The sequence below is a fragment of the Zea mays genome, chromosome 8 (assembly GCF_902167145.1).
Source record: "Zea mays cultivar B73 chromosome 8, Zm-B73-REFERENCE-NAM-5.0, whole genome shotgun sequence".
Classification (NCBI taxonomy): domain Eukaryota; kingdom Viridiplantae; phylum Streptophyta; class Magnoliopsida; order Poales; family Poaceae; genus Zea; species Zea mays.
Genome location: NC_050103.1, coordinates 116296311 through 116314338, shown reverse-complemented (window position 1 = coordinate 116314338; position 18028 = coordinate 116296311). Strand labels below are relative to the sequence as shown.

At 46.5% G+C, this 18028-nt stretch overlaps 1 protein-coding gene across 1 annotated transcript; it reads left to right on the top strand.

The window, feature by feature from the left end:
- The first annotated feature begins 5134 nt into the window (after positions 1-5134).
- LOC103635734 (phospholipase A1-Igamma1, chloroplastic) lies at positions 5135-9877 on the top strand. Its single transcript, XM_008658116.2, has 2 exons — positions 5135-6645; positions 9158-9877. The coding sequence occupies exons 1-2, from the start codon at positions 5258-5260 to the stop codon at positions 9498-9500; spliced, it is 1731 nt and encodes a 576-aa protein (XP_008656338.1). The 5' UTR covers positions 5135-5257; the 3' UTR covers positions 9501-9877.
- The last annotated feature ends 8151 nt before the right edge of the window (positions 9878-18028 follow it).

The following is an 18028-nucleotide window of genomic DNA, read 5'->3' as shown; positions in this document are numbered from 1 at the left end:
TTGAGTAGGATTACGAAATACGATGGATCTAAGAATAACCTTGACCATCTCATGGTCATCCCATTTTGTGCTCCCGAGGTTGCGCACTTGATTGACCAAGGTCTTGAGCTGGTTGTACATTGCTTGTGGCTCCTCTTCTTGGTTGAGGACGAATCGACCGAGCTCCCCCTCGATCGTCTCTCACTTGGTGATCTTGGTCACCTCATCTCCTTCGTGTGCGATCTTTAGTACATCCCAAATCTCCTTGGCGCTTTTTAATCCTTTCACTTTATTATACTCCTCTCGACATGGAGAGGCGAGGAGTATAGTAGTGACTTGGGAATTAAAGTGCCGGATTTGGGCAACCTCGTCCGAGTCGTAGCCTTCATCCCCTATGGAAGGTACCTGCGCTCCAAACTCAACAATGTCCCATATGCTTGCGTGGAGTGAGGTTAGGTGATGCCTCATTTTATCACTCCACATGCAATAATCCTCACCATCAAAAAATGGTGGTTTGCCTAATGGAACAGAAAGTAAAGGAGCACATTTAGAAAAGTGGGGATAGCGTAAGGGGATCTTACTAAACTTCTTGCACTCATGGCGCTTAGAAGTGACGGACGCCGCGTCGGAGCCAGAGGTGGAGGACGATGAAGAATCGGTCTTGTAGTAGACCACTTTCTTCATCTTCTTCTTCTTGTCGCCACTTCAGTGCGACTTGACGTGGGGAGGTGATTCCTCCCTTCCTTTGGCGCCGGACTCCTTTGGTGGAGCCTTCCCGTGGCTTGTGCCCGTTTCCATCTCCCTCTTGGCGGATCCTCCCGACATTACTTCGAGTGGTGAGACTCTAATGAAGTATTAGGCTCTGATACCAATTGAAAGTCGCCTAGAGGGGGTGGATAGGTGGAATCTGAAAATTATAAACTTAAGCACACACTACAAGCCAGGGTTAGCGTTAGAGCGTATATTAAGTCCGAGAGAGAGGGGAAAACAAATCAACCAAGAAGTAAAGCGGATGAACACGGTGATTTGTTTTACCGAGGTTCGGTTCTAAAGAACCTAGTCCCGGTTGAGGTGGTCACAAAGACCGGGTCTCTTTCAACCCTTTCCCTCTCTCAAACGGTCACCTAGACCGAGTGAGGCTTCTTCCTTAATCTCACAGGTCACTTAGACCCTGCAAGGATCACCACACAATCGGTGTCTCTTGCCTCGCTTACAAAGCACTTGATAGTAAGAAATGAGAAAGAAAAGAAAGCCAAGCCAAGCAAACAAGAGCAACAAAGAAACACAAATGATCCTCTCACAAGTCCTAATGCGCTAGAGTTGAATTGGGGACTTTGAGGGGATCAATCACTTGAATTGTGTCTTTGGAGTGGAGTCTATTGCTCTTGTATTTAATGCAATGTGTTGAATGCTTGGATTATTGGAGTGGAGGTGGTTGGGGGGTATTTATAGCCCTCAACCACTAAAACAACCATTGGGGGTGGCTGCTGTCGATGGGCGCACCGGACAGTCCGGTGCGCCAGCCACATCACCCAATCGTTAGGGTTCGACCATTGGAACTTTGTCTTCTGGCGGCACCGGACAGTCCGGTGCCGCACCGGACAGTCACTGTTCATTATCTGGTGCGCCTCTGGCGGCTGCTCTGACTTCTGCGCACTCTATCCGTGCACTGTACTGTTTGCAGGTGTCCGTTACAATCGACCGTTGCGCTGGTAGCCATTTCTCCCTTGGTGCACCGGACAGTCCGGTGGCACACCAGACAGTCTGGTGAATTATAGCGGAGCGGCGCTGTAGAAACCCGAGAGTTGAGAGTTTGGAGTTGTACGGTCCTAGGGCACCGGATAGTCCGGTGCGCCAGACCAGGCATCCTTCGGTTCCTATGCTCCTTTGCTTTTGAACCCTAACTTTGATCTTTTATTGGTTTGTGTTGAACCTTTATGCACATGTAGAATATATAATCTAGAGCAAACTAGTTAGTCCAATTATTTGTGTTGGGCATTCAACCACCAAAATTATTTATAGGAAAAGGTTAAACCCCATTTCCCTTTCAAAACTCACTCAACTAACTAGGATTCACCTAGAGCTAGCACATAAGCGGTCTAACTAACCAAAGCACTTTGCAAAGAACCTACGCTAATCACCGAGTGATTCTATTAAGCACTAGGGTGTATGAGCACTTGGAAATGTCTACAATATGTCTTGGTATGTTGCTTGAGCTCCCACCCCTTCAAATGGCTAGTTGGGGGTATTTAAAGACTTCCCCTAGATATAGTCGTTGGACAGAAATCTACTGTTTACTGTCGACGAGTGCACCGGACAGTCTAGTGCACACCGGACATGCACTATTCACTGTTTGGTGCCATAGCCATGTCAGCCGACCGTTAGGGTCTATAGTAGTCGACCGTTGGATCCGACCATTACCCCGACTGTCTAGTGCACACCAGATAGTCCGGTCTACAGTCCGAGAGCGCCTGGTCACGAGCCTCTCCGCGCAGACTGCCCGATGCCCCACCGGACAGTCCGGTGCACACCGAATAGGTACTATTCACTGTTTGGTGCGCCACCGGATAGGTACTATCTCGGAACGCCCCGGGTATCTCCTCTCTTATTATGTCAATGGCGGGTGGTGGTAGTCCACCGGCTCTCTGGTGCAATATAGGTGTGGGTGTTTGGATATTATGTTGTCTCCCTACCCATTGGCTTTGATTTTGTGGGACATTAATGCTTGCCCTATGTGGCTCGTACAGATGATTGTCCCTTTCCAACCATCTGGAGGGGACAAAACGTACTTGATTTTGTGGGGCATTAATGCTTGCCCTATGTGGCTCGTACGGCTGGTTGTCCCTTTCCAGCCTTTGGAGGGGACAAAAAGTACTCGCCCCCACGTGTCTGGGATGTCATATTATGGTGCTGCGGCACTGTAGGTTGCGGCGGGAGGTTGAGCTAGGACGGATGTGTAGTTGGGGAATAACCATTATAATTAGGTTCTATGTATTCTGCACCGGACCGTTTGGCCAAATATGTAGACTATCCGGCTATGTGTGCGGACTGTCCGGCCGCATGGCCAGACCATTCAGGGATGTATTCGAACTGTCCGGCATGGATGGTCTGAATTGTTCGTTCAGGGTTTGTGAGAGATGTGGCGGTCCAGGTGTGGGTTTCAGTAATTCAGTTCTAAAAACGGGGTCGGCCGCCGTTGGCCCGGAAGGTCCACGCTCTCGTGCGGACGGTTCGATCGTGCGCAGATCGGTGGGTTTACCCCCAATTTGCATAGGAGGGTGTGGTTGTCTATGATATGTGTCTATCAGCATCCCGTAAAGGGGTTGTGATTGGTCATGCCAATCTGTAGCCGATGAATCGCGTGTGTTTTCTCCAGATTCAACCTTGTGCGAAGGAAAATTAGCGACAATAGATTTATCAAATGCGCGTGCTAGCCTCATATAATCATTTTTGCATATCCACAATGGTCTATTGCATTTGGTCTCGCTGCTCATCTATGTATGCTCTAAGAGATTGAATTTCATTTGTTTCGCTTACCTTGGGGGTTGCTGTAGCAGATCGAAGTGAAGCCAGATCAGTCGCCCGCTGCCGGACGACCTTGTGATTCCTATCCACTTTGAAGTTTGAAGTTGGCCAAGAATTTCGTGTGTGCTTCCTTTATCAGCTGCTCCTTGTGTTCTTCGAACTCATGCTAATCTTCAGCCGGCAGAGTTTGTATAGTCAGCTCGATGATGTTGCTGGGAGAGACGTGAGAGCTATCTTTTGAACAGACCATTAAGGACCGTTCTGATAGATCTTCACTGATTTCCCCAGCGGAGTCGCCAAAAAATGTGTTGGTACCGATCCAGGCGCCAATCACTGTGATGTGTATTGGTGACGGTGCTTTATGTGAAACGTAGACGGTCCACTGCTGAGGGTCGGACGGTCCTTGACCTGGCGTAGGGGCTAGGGTTTATGCTGACGAGTCAAACGGTCCGCGCCTGATGGCTAGATGGTCCGCGCGGGCGCAGAGGCGACGGGTCCACCAACAACACCTAGATCTCGCTCTTGGGAGGGACCCCGTCGAGGAGAGATTCTAGGGTTTGTCTTAGGGTCAGCAGGCCACCTAAGACACCTCTAAACGACGTGGAGTCTAAGAGAGACGGAGATTAGAGAGGGAAAACTATGTTACTATCTACTCCTAGAGCAAAAATGTAAAGAACGGAAAGTATATTGATTGTTTGATCGATTGTTGGTGATTGCAATCGGTCGTACCCCTTAATATATATAAGGGAGAAAGTTTGGACTCGTTACTAGGCGTCTCCCAACAACAACCGTGGATTTAGAGGATAAACTCGCACAGAAAACGATTATTTGCGTCTGATTCGATTTATTCGCGGACTGTCCACGCCTATAGATGGGCCGTCCGTGGGCCACAGCATCCGGTCCTCAAGACCGGACCGTCCGGCCGTGACCAGTGCCACAAATGCTTCTCAACATGATGTGCATCATGGTTACCCGGATGTGTGTGTTTAGTTTTCTCCATAACTTGAGCTAGTCATATTGGCTCTAGCCTTGACAAGGCAACTCGTGAGGTAAGGTCAGCAACAAAACAAACACGCCCCTCGCGTGGTCAACTGATCATGACCTTATATTGATGGCAGTTCAATAAAATAGGGATTTGCTAAATCACATGCGTCTAATTTTTGCTTTATTTTCGGGAGATAGTATCTAATCTGAATCCAACAATAAAAAGTATCCTAAACTTTATATTTTTAGGACCAAACATCTCTGTTGCTGTTAAAGGGGCGTTTGGTGTCCTGACTTTAGTAAGTGTCAAAATAAATGTTTAAATATCAATTACGAGTATTAAAAATAAGTTTAGTTATGCTTAATAATTCGTCTCGCTGTTTAGCTTTTATCTATATAATTAATTTTATAAATATTTAATACTTGTAATTCCCTTTCAAAATCTAAAGTAAACTACTGCGACCAAACATACCGGTCAGCACTCAGCCGTACAATAGGAAATGTGAAATACAGTAGGTGAGCGCAAAAGCTTGAGTACAATGGCAATACTCTACCGATATCAAACCAATGTGACGTCAATTCAAGTCTAAGGAGTACTGATATATTGAATAAAATAGTACTTATTATCACTGAGGCTAGCTACCCGCTGCGTTGACGTCCAGCTCCTGCTCGTTGGTCGCTGGTGGGCACCAGCACAAAACTGGGTCTCCTCGGTTCTTCTCCTCGCATCCAGCAGACCGCAGACGACGACTACCTCAGCCGCCTTCCAATGGCGCCCCTCTCCTGCCGCGACCTTCCCGCCCGGCTACCGACTCTTCCCCACCATGCTAGCACTCACCCACACCTCTCCTTCCTATCGGGCGGCCCAGCCCCTCGCCGATGGCGATCACTCACCACCTCAAACACTCTGCGGCTTCGCTTGGCGGCCACTAAGGACGACGCGGTCGCCTCCCTCGTCGGAAGGCTCGAGCACGACGTGGCGAACGCCCAGTACCGCGACGACGTTCTGGAAGAAGAAGACGAAGAGCAGCGGGAGGAGGAAGAAGAGGAGCAGCAGTTCCTTGACGACGACAACGCTCGGCGCCGCGGCGCGGGGAAGCATCGGGACGAGCTGCGCAGTCGGTGGCGCGAGATCCACGGGTGCGACGACTGGGCGGGGCTCCTGGACCCCATGGACCCGCTGCTGCGGTCGGAGCTGATCCGGTACGGCGAGCTGGCGCAGGCCTGCTACGACGCCTTCGACTACGACCCGTCGTCCCGCTACTGCGGCAGCTGCAAGTACTCGCGGCGCGACTTGTTCGAGCGGCTGGGCATGGCGGACGCGGCGCGCGGCTACGTGGTGTCCCGGTACCTGTTCGCGACGTCCAACATCCGGTTCCCCAACTTGTTCCCGCAGTCCCGGGCGGGCGCCAGGATCTGGAGCCAGAGCGCGAGCTGGATCGGGTACGTGGCCGTGTCCACGGACGAGGAGAGCGCGCGGCTGGGGCGGCGCGACATCGCCATCGCGTGGCGCGGCACGGTGACGCGGCTGGAATGGGTGTCGGACCTCATGGACTTCCTCCGGCCCGTGGCGGAGGAGGGCATCCCGTGCCCGGACCGGGAGGTGAAGGTGCTGGCCGGGTTCGTGGACCTGTACACGGACCGGGACCCCAGCTGCCGGTTCTGCAAGTACTCGGCGCGCGAGCAGGTCCTGACGGAGGTCCGCCGGCTGGTGGGCCGCTACACGGCGGCGGGGGAGGACGTGAGCGTGACGGTGACCGGGCACAGCCTCGGCAGCGCGCTGGCCATGCTGAGCGCCTACGACATCGCGGAGACCGGCGCGAACATGGAGGCCGCGCCCGTGTGCGTGTTCTCGTTCGGGGGCCCGCGGGTGGGCAACACGGCGTTCAAGCGGCGCTTCGAGGAGGAGCTCGGGGTGAGGGCGCTGCGGGTGGTGAACGTGCACGACAACGTGACGCGGATGCCGGGGATCCTGCTGAACGAGGGGGCGCCCGAGGTGGTGCGGCGCGTGGCGGAAGGCCTGCTGCGTGTGCCCTGGTGCTACGCCCACGTCGGCGTGGAGCTGCCGCTCGACCACAAGCGCTCGCCGTTCCTCAAGGACACGCTGGACCCCGCGTGCTACCACGACCTGGAGGCGCACCTCCACCTCATCGACGGGTAAGCAGCCACCTAACCTTAACAGTAACAGACAGCGTCGCCGTCGTCGCTTCATTGCTTGACATCTTGAGACAAGCTATCACCAGGCAGAGCGGTTGCGGCTGCGGCTGTGTCGTGCGATTAGACGGCGATATTAACTAGCGCGTCATCAGCCAGGCATGCATGCAAGGACCTAGCAATTGGGCTGACTCTGGCCTCCATTTTTTATGAGAGAGAGAGAGAGAGTGACTTGACTGTGTTTTTTTTAAACAAACGTGCGCCTTGTGCTGTGCATTATTTTTTTTCAAATATAAAAAATTGATTAGGTTTGGTTGGAGACAAATTAAATGTGTGCAAATTGTGCATGCAACGTTGCAGCCATTATATTGGTGTCGTGTCGTGTACGAATAGATTATATAGATAGATAGACTAGTTGAGACGAACATCGAATCGAATCATGGGGAAGGAGGAGCCTAGTGGCCTACATGGCATGGGCTCAAGTGCTCAACTAACAGAGTAGTAACAGATATGACAGCCTAGTCACCAGATTGCACGGAAAGGATGATGATGAACGAGGGGATCTGATCCAGTCGTACACCACCTCCAAACCGATCGGTGCAAGATGCTCAACGCACAGTTGTTTAAAGAGATTCCAGGCTTGTGAGGTTTGGAGGTAGATGACGATTTTTTTAGTGTTGATGACGAATATATGTATCAAATGCACATTTGAAGGCCCTACCGTCCACGTGGTGATCGATCTCTTTCTCCCCATCCCCTCCTCTCAGCCATAGCCATAGGTTTGATTGGTTCGGGCTTTTTCTAAGAAGCTTTTCTGAAAATCTTGTCATGAAGAGAATCTGGATATCGAGTGAATCTATCTAAGGACTTGTTTAACAGAGCTTCGTTCCATAATTCTATAGCTCCGAGAGCTAATTCTCTAATAGAGTGATTCCAATTGATTCTCTAGCACAAAAACCTTTTGGCAAATAGACTGTTAAGTGATTCCTGAGGGGTTAGAGAGTAGAGAGTAGATTAGGGGTGCGGTGGGAAGCATGTTTTTTGCCTCCCACTTTCTAGTACAAAATAGAGGCTAGATTCACTCCACTCCCACCATGGAGCAGTTCAGATTTTTACCGTTTGGCTCTGCGGGAGTGATTCTCGTTAGAAGCGGAGTTGTGTGAGCACTGTCAAACGCCCTCCTAAGTATCGTGCGAAGAAAGATAAAAGAGATTATAAAATTTAGGATGTAGAAAGGGAACGATTATCACAACGACTCGATCGATTATATGTTTACGTTGATTTTAGATAGTTTTAACTAAATTGATTTTCGTGGAAACCGGCTAAAAAGCTCCCACGTCCAGCCACCTCTTTGGCTGTTTCCGCTTGCTGTCGTCTCTCGCTTTTACCGTCGGACTGACTTCCACCTCTTCTAACCTTTCACTGTCGAAAACAGAGAAGAAAAGAGGAAGAGTAAAAAAAAGTCTAGTAAGAATACGTCCAAAACATTCACATTCAGAGTATCGTGTGGCATTTGTGTATTCAAATACTTGATGCTTCGCGTGCTCTCCTATCAGCCCGACCCATACCATAAAAAACAGCCACTCGTGGATCCGGTATAGGGAGACGTGCGGCGAGAGGCCGCTGGCGGTACATGCATTTCCGCAACTAGTACATCTCATTATCTAAGACGTGTGACACCTTTAGTTTGATTAGATTTGCTAAAATATTATTAATTTCCATATCTTCAGATATATTTATTATAAGAATATATCCTGCTATTGATAATCAAACAATAAAAGCTATTAACTATCATCAACGCCTGTTTTTTATTTGACGAACAATAAATAAATCATTCTCGGAAAATAAAGTGCATAAAATTCTGTGGTTTATATCCGACAAATTTTACATTTATGGCGTTGCGTTTATTACTGGCTTGCGGGTTGCGGCAGACACCAGCACTGGTGCACTGCTCGTTGCAGCATAATTCTTCAAACCAAACGCTTATAAATTCCATATTGAGATCCTATGATCCAAACATGCCCTGAATCTGGATGGACCTGTACCGCCTGCTACTGTGCTACAAAAGAATCAATCGATACAATCACACAAATAACTTGGTCCACGCACTGGCACGGGGATTGATGCTTATGTAGGTCGAAAAACTAGGGCAGCGAACTGCCGACAACAAAAAATAGCTGATGTAACTTACAATACAAAAAGGGCACTGTAAGGTTCCTGACTATCCGCTCCTCCTATACAAATCTAGTATTTTTAAAGACACGAAGCATGTGCCTGTCCATACAGCCTACTCATCCATCGTCATCCACAGTAACTCTCTCTCGTAAATCTTTTTTAATAATAAAGCCACGCCTTGTGTAAAACTAAGGCCTCTTTTGGAGATGCGGAAGTTTTCGTGTTTCATGTGTTTGTAACTAATTTATGCATTGTTTTTAATGAAACGTTTATGTTCGAAAACGCCCTTAATTAACTTTTGCGTGTTGTGTGTGTGTGTTTTTTTTTTTGACGTGCGCAGGTACCACGGACGCGGTGAGCGGTTCGTGCTGGCGAGCGGGCGCGACCCGGCGCTGGTGAACAAGGCGTGCGACTTCCTCAAGGACCACCACGGCGTGCCCCCGTGCTGGCGCCAGGACGAGAACAAGGGCATGGTCCGCGCCCGCGACGGCCGATGGGTCCAGCCCGACCGCCACGGCTGGCACCTGGACGACCACGACCACGACCACGGTGACCACCGTCACCACCACCACCACCACCACCACGACGGTCACCACCACCGTCATCACAAGAAGCACAGCACCGAGGGCGCCCGGCACCACCACCGTCACGGTCACGGCCAGGACATGCAGTCTCATGCATAGGCCAAAGCATGAACTATATATAGCTCTGACCGTTCCCGTCCCGCGGGACACCAGTTGTCCGCGTGTTGATGCCGTGCCGCACGGAGATGCAAACCTAGCCGTGGAGAGGAGCTGAAATATTGGGATCTTATCTCTCGATCGATGGTCATGTGCGATGTGAGCGTGTATTATTATTATTATATTGGTGTTATCCTGATTGTACAGTGAATCAACACATGGCTTTACTGGCTACGGAGCTCATTGCAATTTGGTAGGCTCGTGTATCGAAACCATCGCTTTCTCTAGTTTCCAAGTACAATGCAAATACAAACCCGCTGGATCCAATGGACGGGTTTGTCTATTGTCATTTAACTATATATAGATCGGTTTGTATGTCAGCCTTTATTTATTTATTTACTATAACTTTGCAGCGCACAACTTTTACTGTCAGTCTATAGCATCAACGTCACGTCAGTTTTTTTTTACAAACTTTTGTTACAAATGTAATGTGATGTTTTACTGCAAAAAAAATTTGAACACTCAAGAAAGTAAATAAAAATTATTTAACTCATAAATAAAATAAAACATTACATTAGGTAGAGATTAAAAATTAGACAATATACATTAAAAATAAAACTAACATTACTTGACTAAAATAAAAATTATATAAATCACAAGAATAAATCTAATTACCGTGGTGCATATCCCAAACATCATCCATCAAATCATTTTGGAGCTGATCACACAACAGGCTTGCATGAAGTGTCGCTCTTGCTGAAGGAAAAGCACATCGGTGCTGTTGAGGCCTTTCTCTTCTAAAGGTCCTCAAAACATGATTAACCATATGTTTTTAGCATAATATGGATTATTACAGGAGCTTCGACTTCAAGACAGAAGTTTACTCCCACGACAAAGGTGTACAAGACGAAGATATAACTCGAAGATAATAAGAATGAACGCTGAAGCTATAGCCGAAGAATATCAGCTTCAGCTTAAGACAATGATCAAGATTAAATATAATGTTGGCCCGAAAAGAAAAAGACTAGCCAGTCCCTAATGATTTATGCTATAGTTGTGAATAAATGTTGGAGACATAAATGTACTTTTACTTGGGCTGCGTCGCGTGCCTATAAATAGATGACCAGTAGCACCATATTGTTCGCGCCGTATTGTAATCACTCTAACGTCAGCACCTTCGAACAAGCCGAAGGTATTAATGTAATATAAATTATGTTAATCTTCATGTGTACATTATGAAATACAAATGTGAATGAGCCAATGAATTACATTCATTATCTTCATGTATTCTCATTCACGCATTAAATGATGAAGGCATGTTCTTCATGACCTTCGTTTAAAGATCATTATATTTGAGAGAAGATAACGTTTCGAAGGACGAATGTCCTTAATTCTTAATAATTGTATTGTATTGTTCTTGATTCCCAACATTGGCGCCCACCTCCGGTGAACTTAAACGACCACCTTCAGCAAGCATTCATCTTCGTCATGCCGTCGAAGAAGGCAACAACACTAGGGGCTGCCCTGCAGCCACTGGACACCAATCAAGAGACTCTCTCGCTGAGAGAAGCCCGAAGCCAAAAACGGAAGGCTACCAGCCCAACACCACAGGAGGAGTTAGATCAAGAAATCAGAGACCTAGAGGCCATACACCAACAAGTGCAGAGAAAGAGAGAGAAGATGCTTCGGCTAGCCGACCTTCATAGGAAGATCGACGAAGCTGCTGAAGAAATGTGTCACATCATCCAAGATGACCAAGGACGAAGGCCTGAACAGAGAGAGCTTCGACAAGAGAGTCCAATCAATGATGTTGAACGGTATGATGGCTTTCATCATGGTAACTTTGCTTTTGATGATGCTTCTCCTCTAGCAGCAGAGTTGCAGGCTACCCCATGGCCACCATCTTACAAGCCACAACAGCTTCCCATGTACGATGGACATTCGGATCCGAAGCAGTTTCTCATGAGTTACGAAGAAACTATATCCTCATATGGTGGCAACACGACTGTCATGGAAAAATCCTTCGTCATGGCAGTCAGGAGTGTAGCTCAGACGTGGTACTCTTTCCTTCGCCCAAGAACGATCACGATATGGCATAAGCTGAAAGACATGCTGGTAACTAGCTTTAAGGGTTTCTAGACGAAGCCATTAACTACCCAAGCCTTGTTCCAGTGTATGCAAGACCATGAAGAGTACTTGCAGGCATATATCCGAAGATTTCTGCGACTCAGAGCCTAGGAGCCAATGGTGCCAAATAAGATTGTCATCGAAGCTATGATCAAGGGGCTCTAACCAATATCGATAGCGCAGTATTTCGCTAGGAAGCCACCGCAAACTCTGAAAAAACTCCTTCAGAAGATGGATGAATACATCAGAGCTGACAATGACTTTCGGCAGAGGAGGGAGGAAGCCTACAGATATTCTGAGATGACTAGGGGCTTCGGAGGAAGGCTCCACGCCAGGCATGTCAGAACAATCCACAATCCCAACTCAGGTGATGACAAGGCAAACCACACCCAAGGCAACCAACAAAGCTCCTAATCTATAGGAATGCAACAAAGCTCTTACAGGCCACCAACTCCAAGGGGTAGAGGAGGAAGAAGCTTCGGAGGAAGGTTCAGCTCCCAACCCAAGAGGCTATTTTGTTTATTCTGTGGGGAGGATAAGGGGCATACAACAAGGACGTGTCAAGTCACGATCCAAAAGCAAAAAAGAGATAGCTGGAGCCGAAGCACGGTAGAATCAGCCGAAGCAGGTCCTGCACACTACTTCATGTTATTCGCCATATATCCTTGAGTATGTGGGCAACCAGCAACCCACAACATCAGTTTCTTCGGCAAGTCATTCTCAAGCTGCATGGGCTTAGCTACCACCACCACCACCTATGGCACCAACCTTGATTCACAACCAACAGCCAGAAGGGCATTGCTAAGTGCAGCAACAACGCGACACGAGAGGAATTCGAAGCTCGCACAGTCAACAGCACTGTGCCCAAATCAAGACATATCCACTAAAGTAATACATGGCTCGGCCAGAAAGTTTCCAACTTCAATGTATTTTTTACTTTTTCCGTCTTTAAATTTCCCCTCCAAAAACAATATAAGAAGGTTCAACCTTCGGCCTGTTGTAATAAATTTGTGGTTACACCATCGTGTGTAACAAGAGTGACGAAGCTCCAAAGTCATTCCTAAGGGGATGCAGAGCTAAAATACCACCTAAGTAAAAGGTGAAGAAGCTCCAAAGTCGTTCCTAAGGGAATGCATAGCTTAGCTCCAAAGTCGTTCCTAAGGGGATGCAGAGCTAAAATACCACCTAAGTAAAAGGTGAAGAAGCTCCAAAGTTGTTCCTAAGGGGATACAGATCTTAGCTCCAAAGTCGTTCCTAAGGGAATGCAGAGCTGAAATACACCTAAGTAAAAAGGTGAAGAGACTCCAAAGTCGTTCCTAAGGGGATGCAGAGTCATGGTTTTTCTTTGATAATTTGTGCATAAACATCATTTACATCATAGCATCATATCATATTGCATAACATCGCATCATACATCATTTCGCCTCGACAAAAAACAGGGAAAAAGAAGGAAAGTTGCTCCTTTAAATATGCCTGCCAATTCATGAGGTCAAGTATACCTTCGGCAAGGAATCATGGGAGAATGTACCAAAAACACAAGACATGCCTTTGGCAGAGATGTTTTTATACAGAGATGGCATCTTCACCAACACTATTACTAAACATCAGCCATGGCAAGATATTCAGTATTGTCTCGGAAAAGAAAGGGGGATTTCTTTCTTCGTGAAGCGTGAAAAGAAGGGAAGATGTTTTTTCGTCAGCAGCTCAAAAATGGTACGTACGAAGATTTCACGCATCACAAAGAAATATATTACATCAATACATATGTGAATATTTGATAATGGTTTCTTACAAAAATGAAAACTACGTACAAAGACCCTAAACTCACAAATCTACACAACTTTAGTCTTCTTTTAAGACTTTGTCGGCAGTTTCATTCAGCAGTCTGTCGACAGCTTCATCAACGGCCTCATTAGCAATCCTAATCATGTCAAGCGCCCCCTTGAGAGATGGATTAGTTTCAGGATTTTATGGCTCTTGAGGGGGAGAAAGCTCAGCTGCATCAAAATACAAGTATATGTTAGTACCGAAGCTACAATAATTTACGAAGCTAAGTTGTAATGGATATACCTATAGGCCTGGCGCGTTCAGCAGCTTCTTCAGCTCTCTTAGCCTCTTCTAAGGCGTCATGAGACTCTTTCTCATTTTTTCTAATAGCTTCGTCAGCTATTTCTCGGCCACACTTCAGCCATACTTCGGAATAAAACTTTCCACCTAGTGTAGTAGCTTCGACCGAAGGGTTTTTGATATTGTTGGCTGAGAAGGCAAAATATGGCTGAGCTACAGTATTGGCATGATCACAGCCGACCTTTTCTAGGACTGACACGACCCCATGGGCACAGGCAAAGGCACAAAAATCCCCTCTATCGCTAAGAATCTCTTCAAAGGCTTTGGCCTCACCGTTAATCCACTAGATAACTCCATCGAGGTCACCGCGGATGAATTTCTGTTCTGAAGAAAATGCACCAGCTTTGGAAAAGCTATTCTTCAAATTCTTGGCGCATTCCATGGCTACATTGTAGCATTTTTCTCTAGCTTCACGAAGTTCTTCAACATTTTTCTGTACCCTTGCGCATTTGATATCAGATATTTCGTGTTTTGTTAGCTCTACATGAAAATTTTCAGTTGCTTCGGCAACTTTCTTTTCTAACTCTTGCACTTCAGCTTTGTGCACTTCTGCTTGAGCGGATAGCTTAGCTTCACTGGATTTCAGCCTTTCGACCAAAGATAGCAAAATTTTGTCCTTTGCAAGAGCTTCATTTCTCAAGGTTATAACCTCCGATCGGAGGTTTCCAAGTGCTATCTGACAACTCTCGTCCTCTGCATCTTTTTGAGCCTTCAGAGCTTACTGAGGATTAGACCCTGCCAAACAAAAGAAACTAACAAACAATAAAAGTAAGAATTACCAAAAAATAGTTTGCTATAACAAAAAGTACCAAGTACGAAGCCAAAATGTGCAAATCTTCAAGCTATTGTAAGCGAGGTTGTCAGCAAGCTGATCCTTCGTCATAGCGGACAAACCAAGCTCAAGCTTCGGAAATCCCATTTTGTTCATCATCTCGCGACAAACGTTAACCTCCTTACTGTCGGGCAGACAGTAGAGGAAGTCGTCTTCGTCATTCCCTCCGTATACCAAGGACCCTAGGGGGTATTTGAAGTCCTTGGCATAATGGTGCACTTCGGTAATTTGTTCTAATGATAACTGCTTTCCCGAAGCGTGTCAAACAATGTATTCCAAGTCACCATGGGGAGGTGCTTCAGGAGCAGGAGACGTAGATTTTTCAGGAACACTCTCTTCCACTAGCCCTACTAGCGCATCTTTCGAAGGTCTAGCTTCGGCGAGAACATTAGCCATGCTTGCAGTAATTGCTTCTCGTGCATCTTCGGATTTTTCGCCAAATGCTTCAGCAGAAGCAGGAGTTGGCGCTTTCATGGATTCTAAAACAGCATCTAAAACGGTAGCCATTCTTCTCTTCCTTGGAGTCACTGTTGTAGTACTCGATGGCTTCGACAACCCTATTACAACTGAAGGGCTCAGCACCTTTGGCTGTTCTACTGTCTTTTCTGATTCCGGCTCTTTTATCGGGTCTATACTAGCTTCGATTGACATGGCAAGAGCTGTTTCCATGGCTGTTGAGGCAGTCTCGGCACTTTCAATATGCTTCGGCACCTCGGCCTTCCCAATAGGCTTCGACCTACGAGTCAAGACCTTGGCCCTCTTCGGCTTCGGTGCACTAGAAGAGGTTGAAGCAACAACTTTCCTTTTTCCGCCTTGCCTTCAGACAGGAAAATAGAAATCAGGGTAAACAAACCCAATAACATCAAAACCCCTATTCAATCGCCTTTTCCCTCGAGCACCGAAGGCAGCAGTCATGGCCTCGTCCTCTGTCCTCGAGTAGGCTCCAAGTAGCTCATATCTAGTTACCTCTATAGCGTCTAGCCAATCATCATTTGGTTTGTCAAATTGGATTCTGTATCGGAAGGTGTACTTAAGATAAACCAAGCCACCCTGACTGGAGCCAGAGGTAGTTTCCTTTGGCATTTCCCATTGATTCGCAAGAGGACATACTTTGAAAGCGATGTGTTCTTGAACTAAATCCCTGGTACCGATGTAAGTGCATACGGTGTTGAAAGCCATTAGGCACGCTTGCACTTCATTCCCAATAGCAATTGATGGTCTTCTAATGCCAAAACACGACCATATGGGACGTTGAATGATGCCTCTCACATCCTCTCTCTAATTCATATCATTCTTTACGTAAAACCATTGCTTCATCCAAGAGCCTGGCCACTTCTTCCGAAATGTTGGCACAGGATAATTTGCCTCAGAGCGGGGCACGAAGCTGTAACAACCGAAGTTGTTATGGCATTGCTCTTTACCGGTTGCCTTCGTCTGGTAGGATAACTCGTGAATATTATAGAAGCACCTAGCATCCGGCTCTAGCCCCTGACTTCTCATAGCCCATATAAAAACCCCTACTTTGATAAAGGCTTCGGGGGTAAGTTGATGAAGGTATATTTCGAATGTCTTCAGAACTTCAACCAACATCTTGTGTAGTGGAAAGCGAAGCCCAGCTTTCATGAAGCTTTTAAAGACCACCACCTCATCAGCTTCGGGAAGGGGAACAGTGCTTTCCCCTGGCCCTCACTATAGAAATATCATGAAAATATTTGCCCTTCATCACTTCGATTTGCCCTTGTTTGATAATTGACTTCCCAAAGACAACATGGCTCGGCCTCCACGACCGATCTTCAACATCTTCATTCCCACTCTCCACATAAAAACTATCACTATCGTTGAAATATTTAGACAACCCAGCTAGAATCTCATTAGTGATCTTTTCTGTGTTGGTCTTCTCCATAGCTTCGTAAAACCTAGACATTGTGGGGTCTGTAATCTTCTGGTCCCCAGCCATTTGGATGATGGTTACGGCAAAAGCCAAAGCTCAAAAGTCAATCGAGCTCGCAAAGAGAAGAAGGCTAAGAAAGCAACCACAACACAAACAACTAGATGGCACGAAAAATATTCACGACATAGGCTTCTATATATATACTCAGAGCTCCACCGCTCGGTGGATCCCACAATTCAGAATGATTCGCTATTCTAGCGAAAGGAAGGTGTTTTTTGGACCTTCGGCTAAAGGCCTTCGTTCATGTCGCAGTCTGAATTTGTTACAAAGAAACAAATTAATACTGCGAGGGGCTACTATGGGGGCCTTTCTCTTCCGAAGGTCCTCAAAAACATGACTAACCATATGTTTTTAGCATAATATGGATTATTACAGGGAGCTTCGGCTTGAGGATGGAAGTTTACTCCCAAGGCAAAGGTGTACAAGACGAAGATATATCTCGAAGATAATAAGAATGAACGCTGAAGCTATACCCGAAGAATAACATATTCAACTTAAGACGGTGATGAAGATTAAATATGATGTTGGCCCGAAAAGAAAAAGACTAGCCAGTCCCTAATGATTTATGCTATAGATGTGAATAAATGTTGGGGGCATAAGTGTACTTTTACTCGGGCTGCAACCCATGCCTATAAGTAGATGAATAGTAGTATCGTACTGTTCACGTCAGATTGTAATCACTCTCGTGTCAGAACCTTCGAACAAGTCGAAGGCATTAATGCAATATAAATTCTGTTGATGTTCATGTGTACATTATGAAATACAAATGTGAATGAGCCAATGAATTACATTCATTATCTTCATGTATTCTCATTCACGCATTAAATGATGAAGGCATGTCCTTCATGACCTTCGTCTGAAGATCATTATATCTGAGAGGAGATAATGTTTCAAAGGACGATGGTCCTTAATTCTTAACAATTGTGTTGCCTTGTTCTTGATTCACAATATTCAAGAACAAGTGGACAATAGGTGCTTTGGGGGTCACGGTTGGTGCTGTAACGGAGGACATGACTGTCTCGTAGTTGTCCATGTCGTATGATCCTCTACACTCATCCTCAATGATCATATTGTGCAAAAAAGGTACATGTACACATGATCGCACTGAGTACTTACTAGGAGAAAGAATTACCTAGGTTACAAGAATATGAAATCGAGCCTTGAGCACCCCAGATACTCTCTTCGCATCCTTTCGTGCCCGTCCTATTACGTAGCGAAAGTAACATCTGTTGCTTTTGAGTCTGTGGGAGCGGAATGGTCTTCACGAACACCAGCTATCGAGGGTATATTCTATTAGCTAGGTAGTATCCCTGGTTGTATGTCACAACCGATTTTAGAAGGCAAACCGAATGCGAACTATGTACGTGCCAGGATCAGAAACTCACATACGCAGCGATTACATAGCTGGACATCATCACACATTGCTCAAAATAAAAGCAGAAATAGTACTTTGTTACATCATGATGTTTAAGACATCCACAGAGTCATTAACTT

Bases quoted from the DNA above. Each gene is read 5' to 3' on its own strand.
- LOC103635734 (XM_008658116.2), top strand. From the start codon at position 5,258: ATGGCGCCCCTCTCCTGCCGCGACCTTCCCGCCCGGCTACCGACTCTT. The intron at 6,646-9,157 runs GTAAGCAGCCAC...TGACGTGCGCAG, and splicing joins CACCTCCACCTCATCGACGG to GTACCACGGACGCGGTGAGC.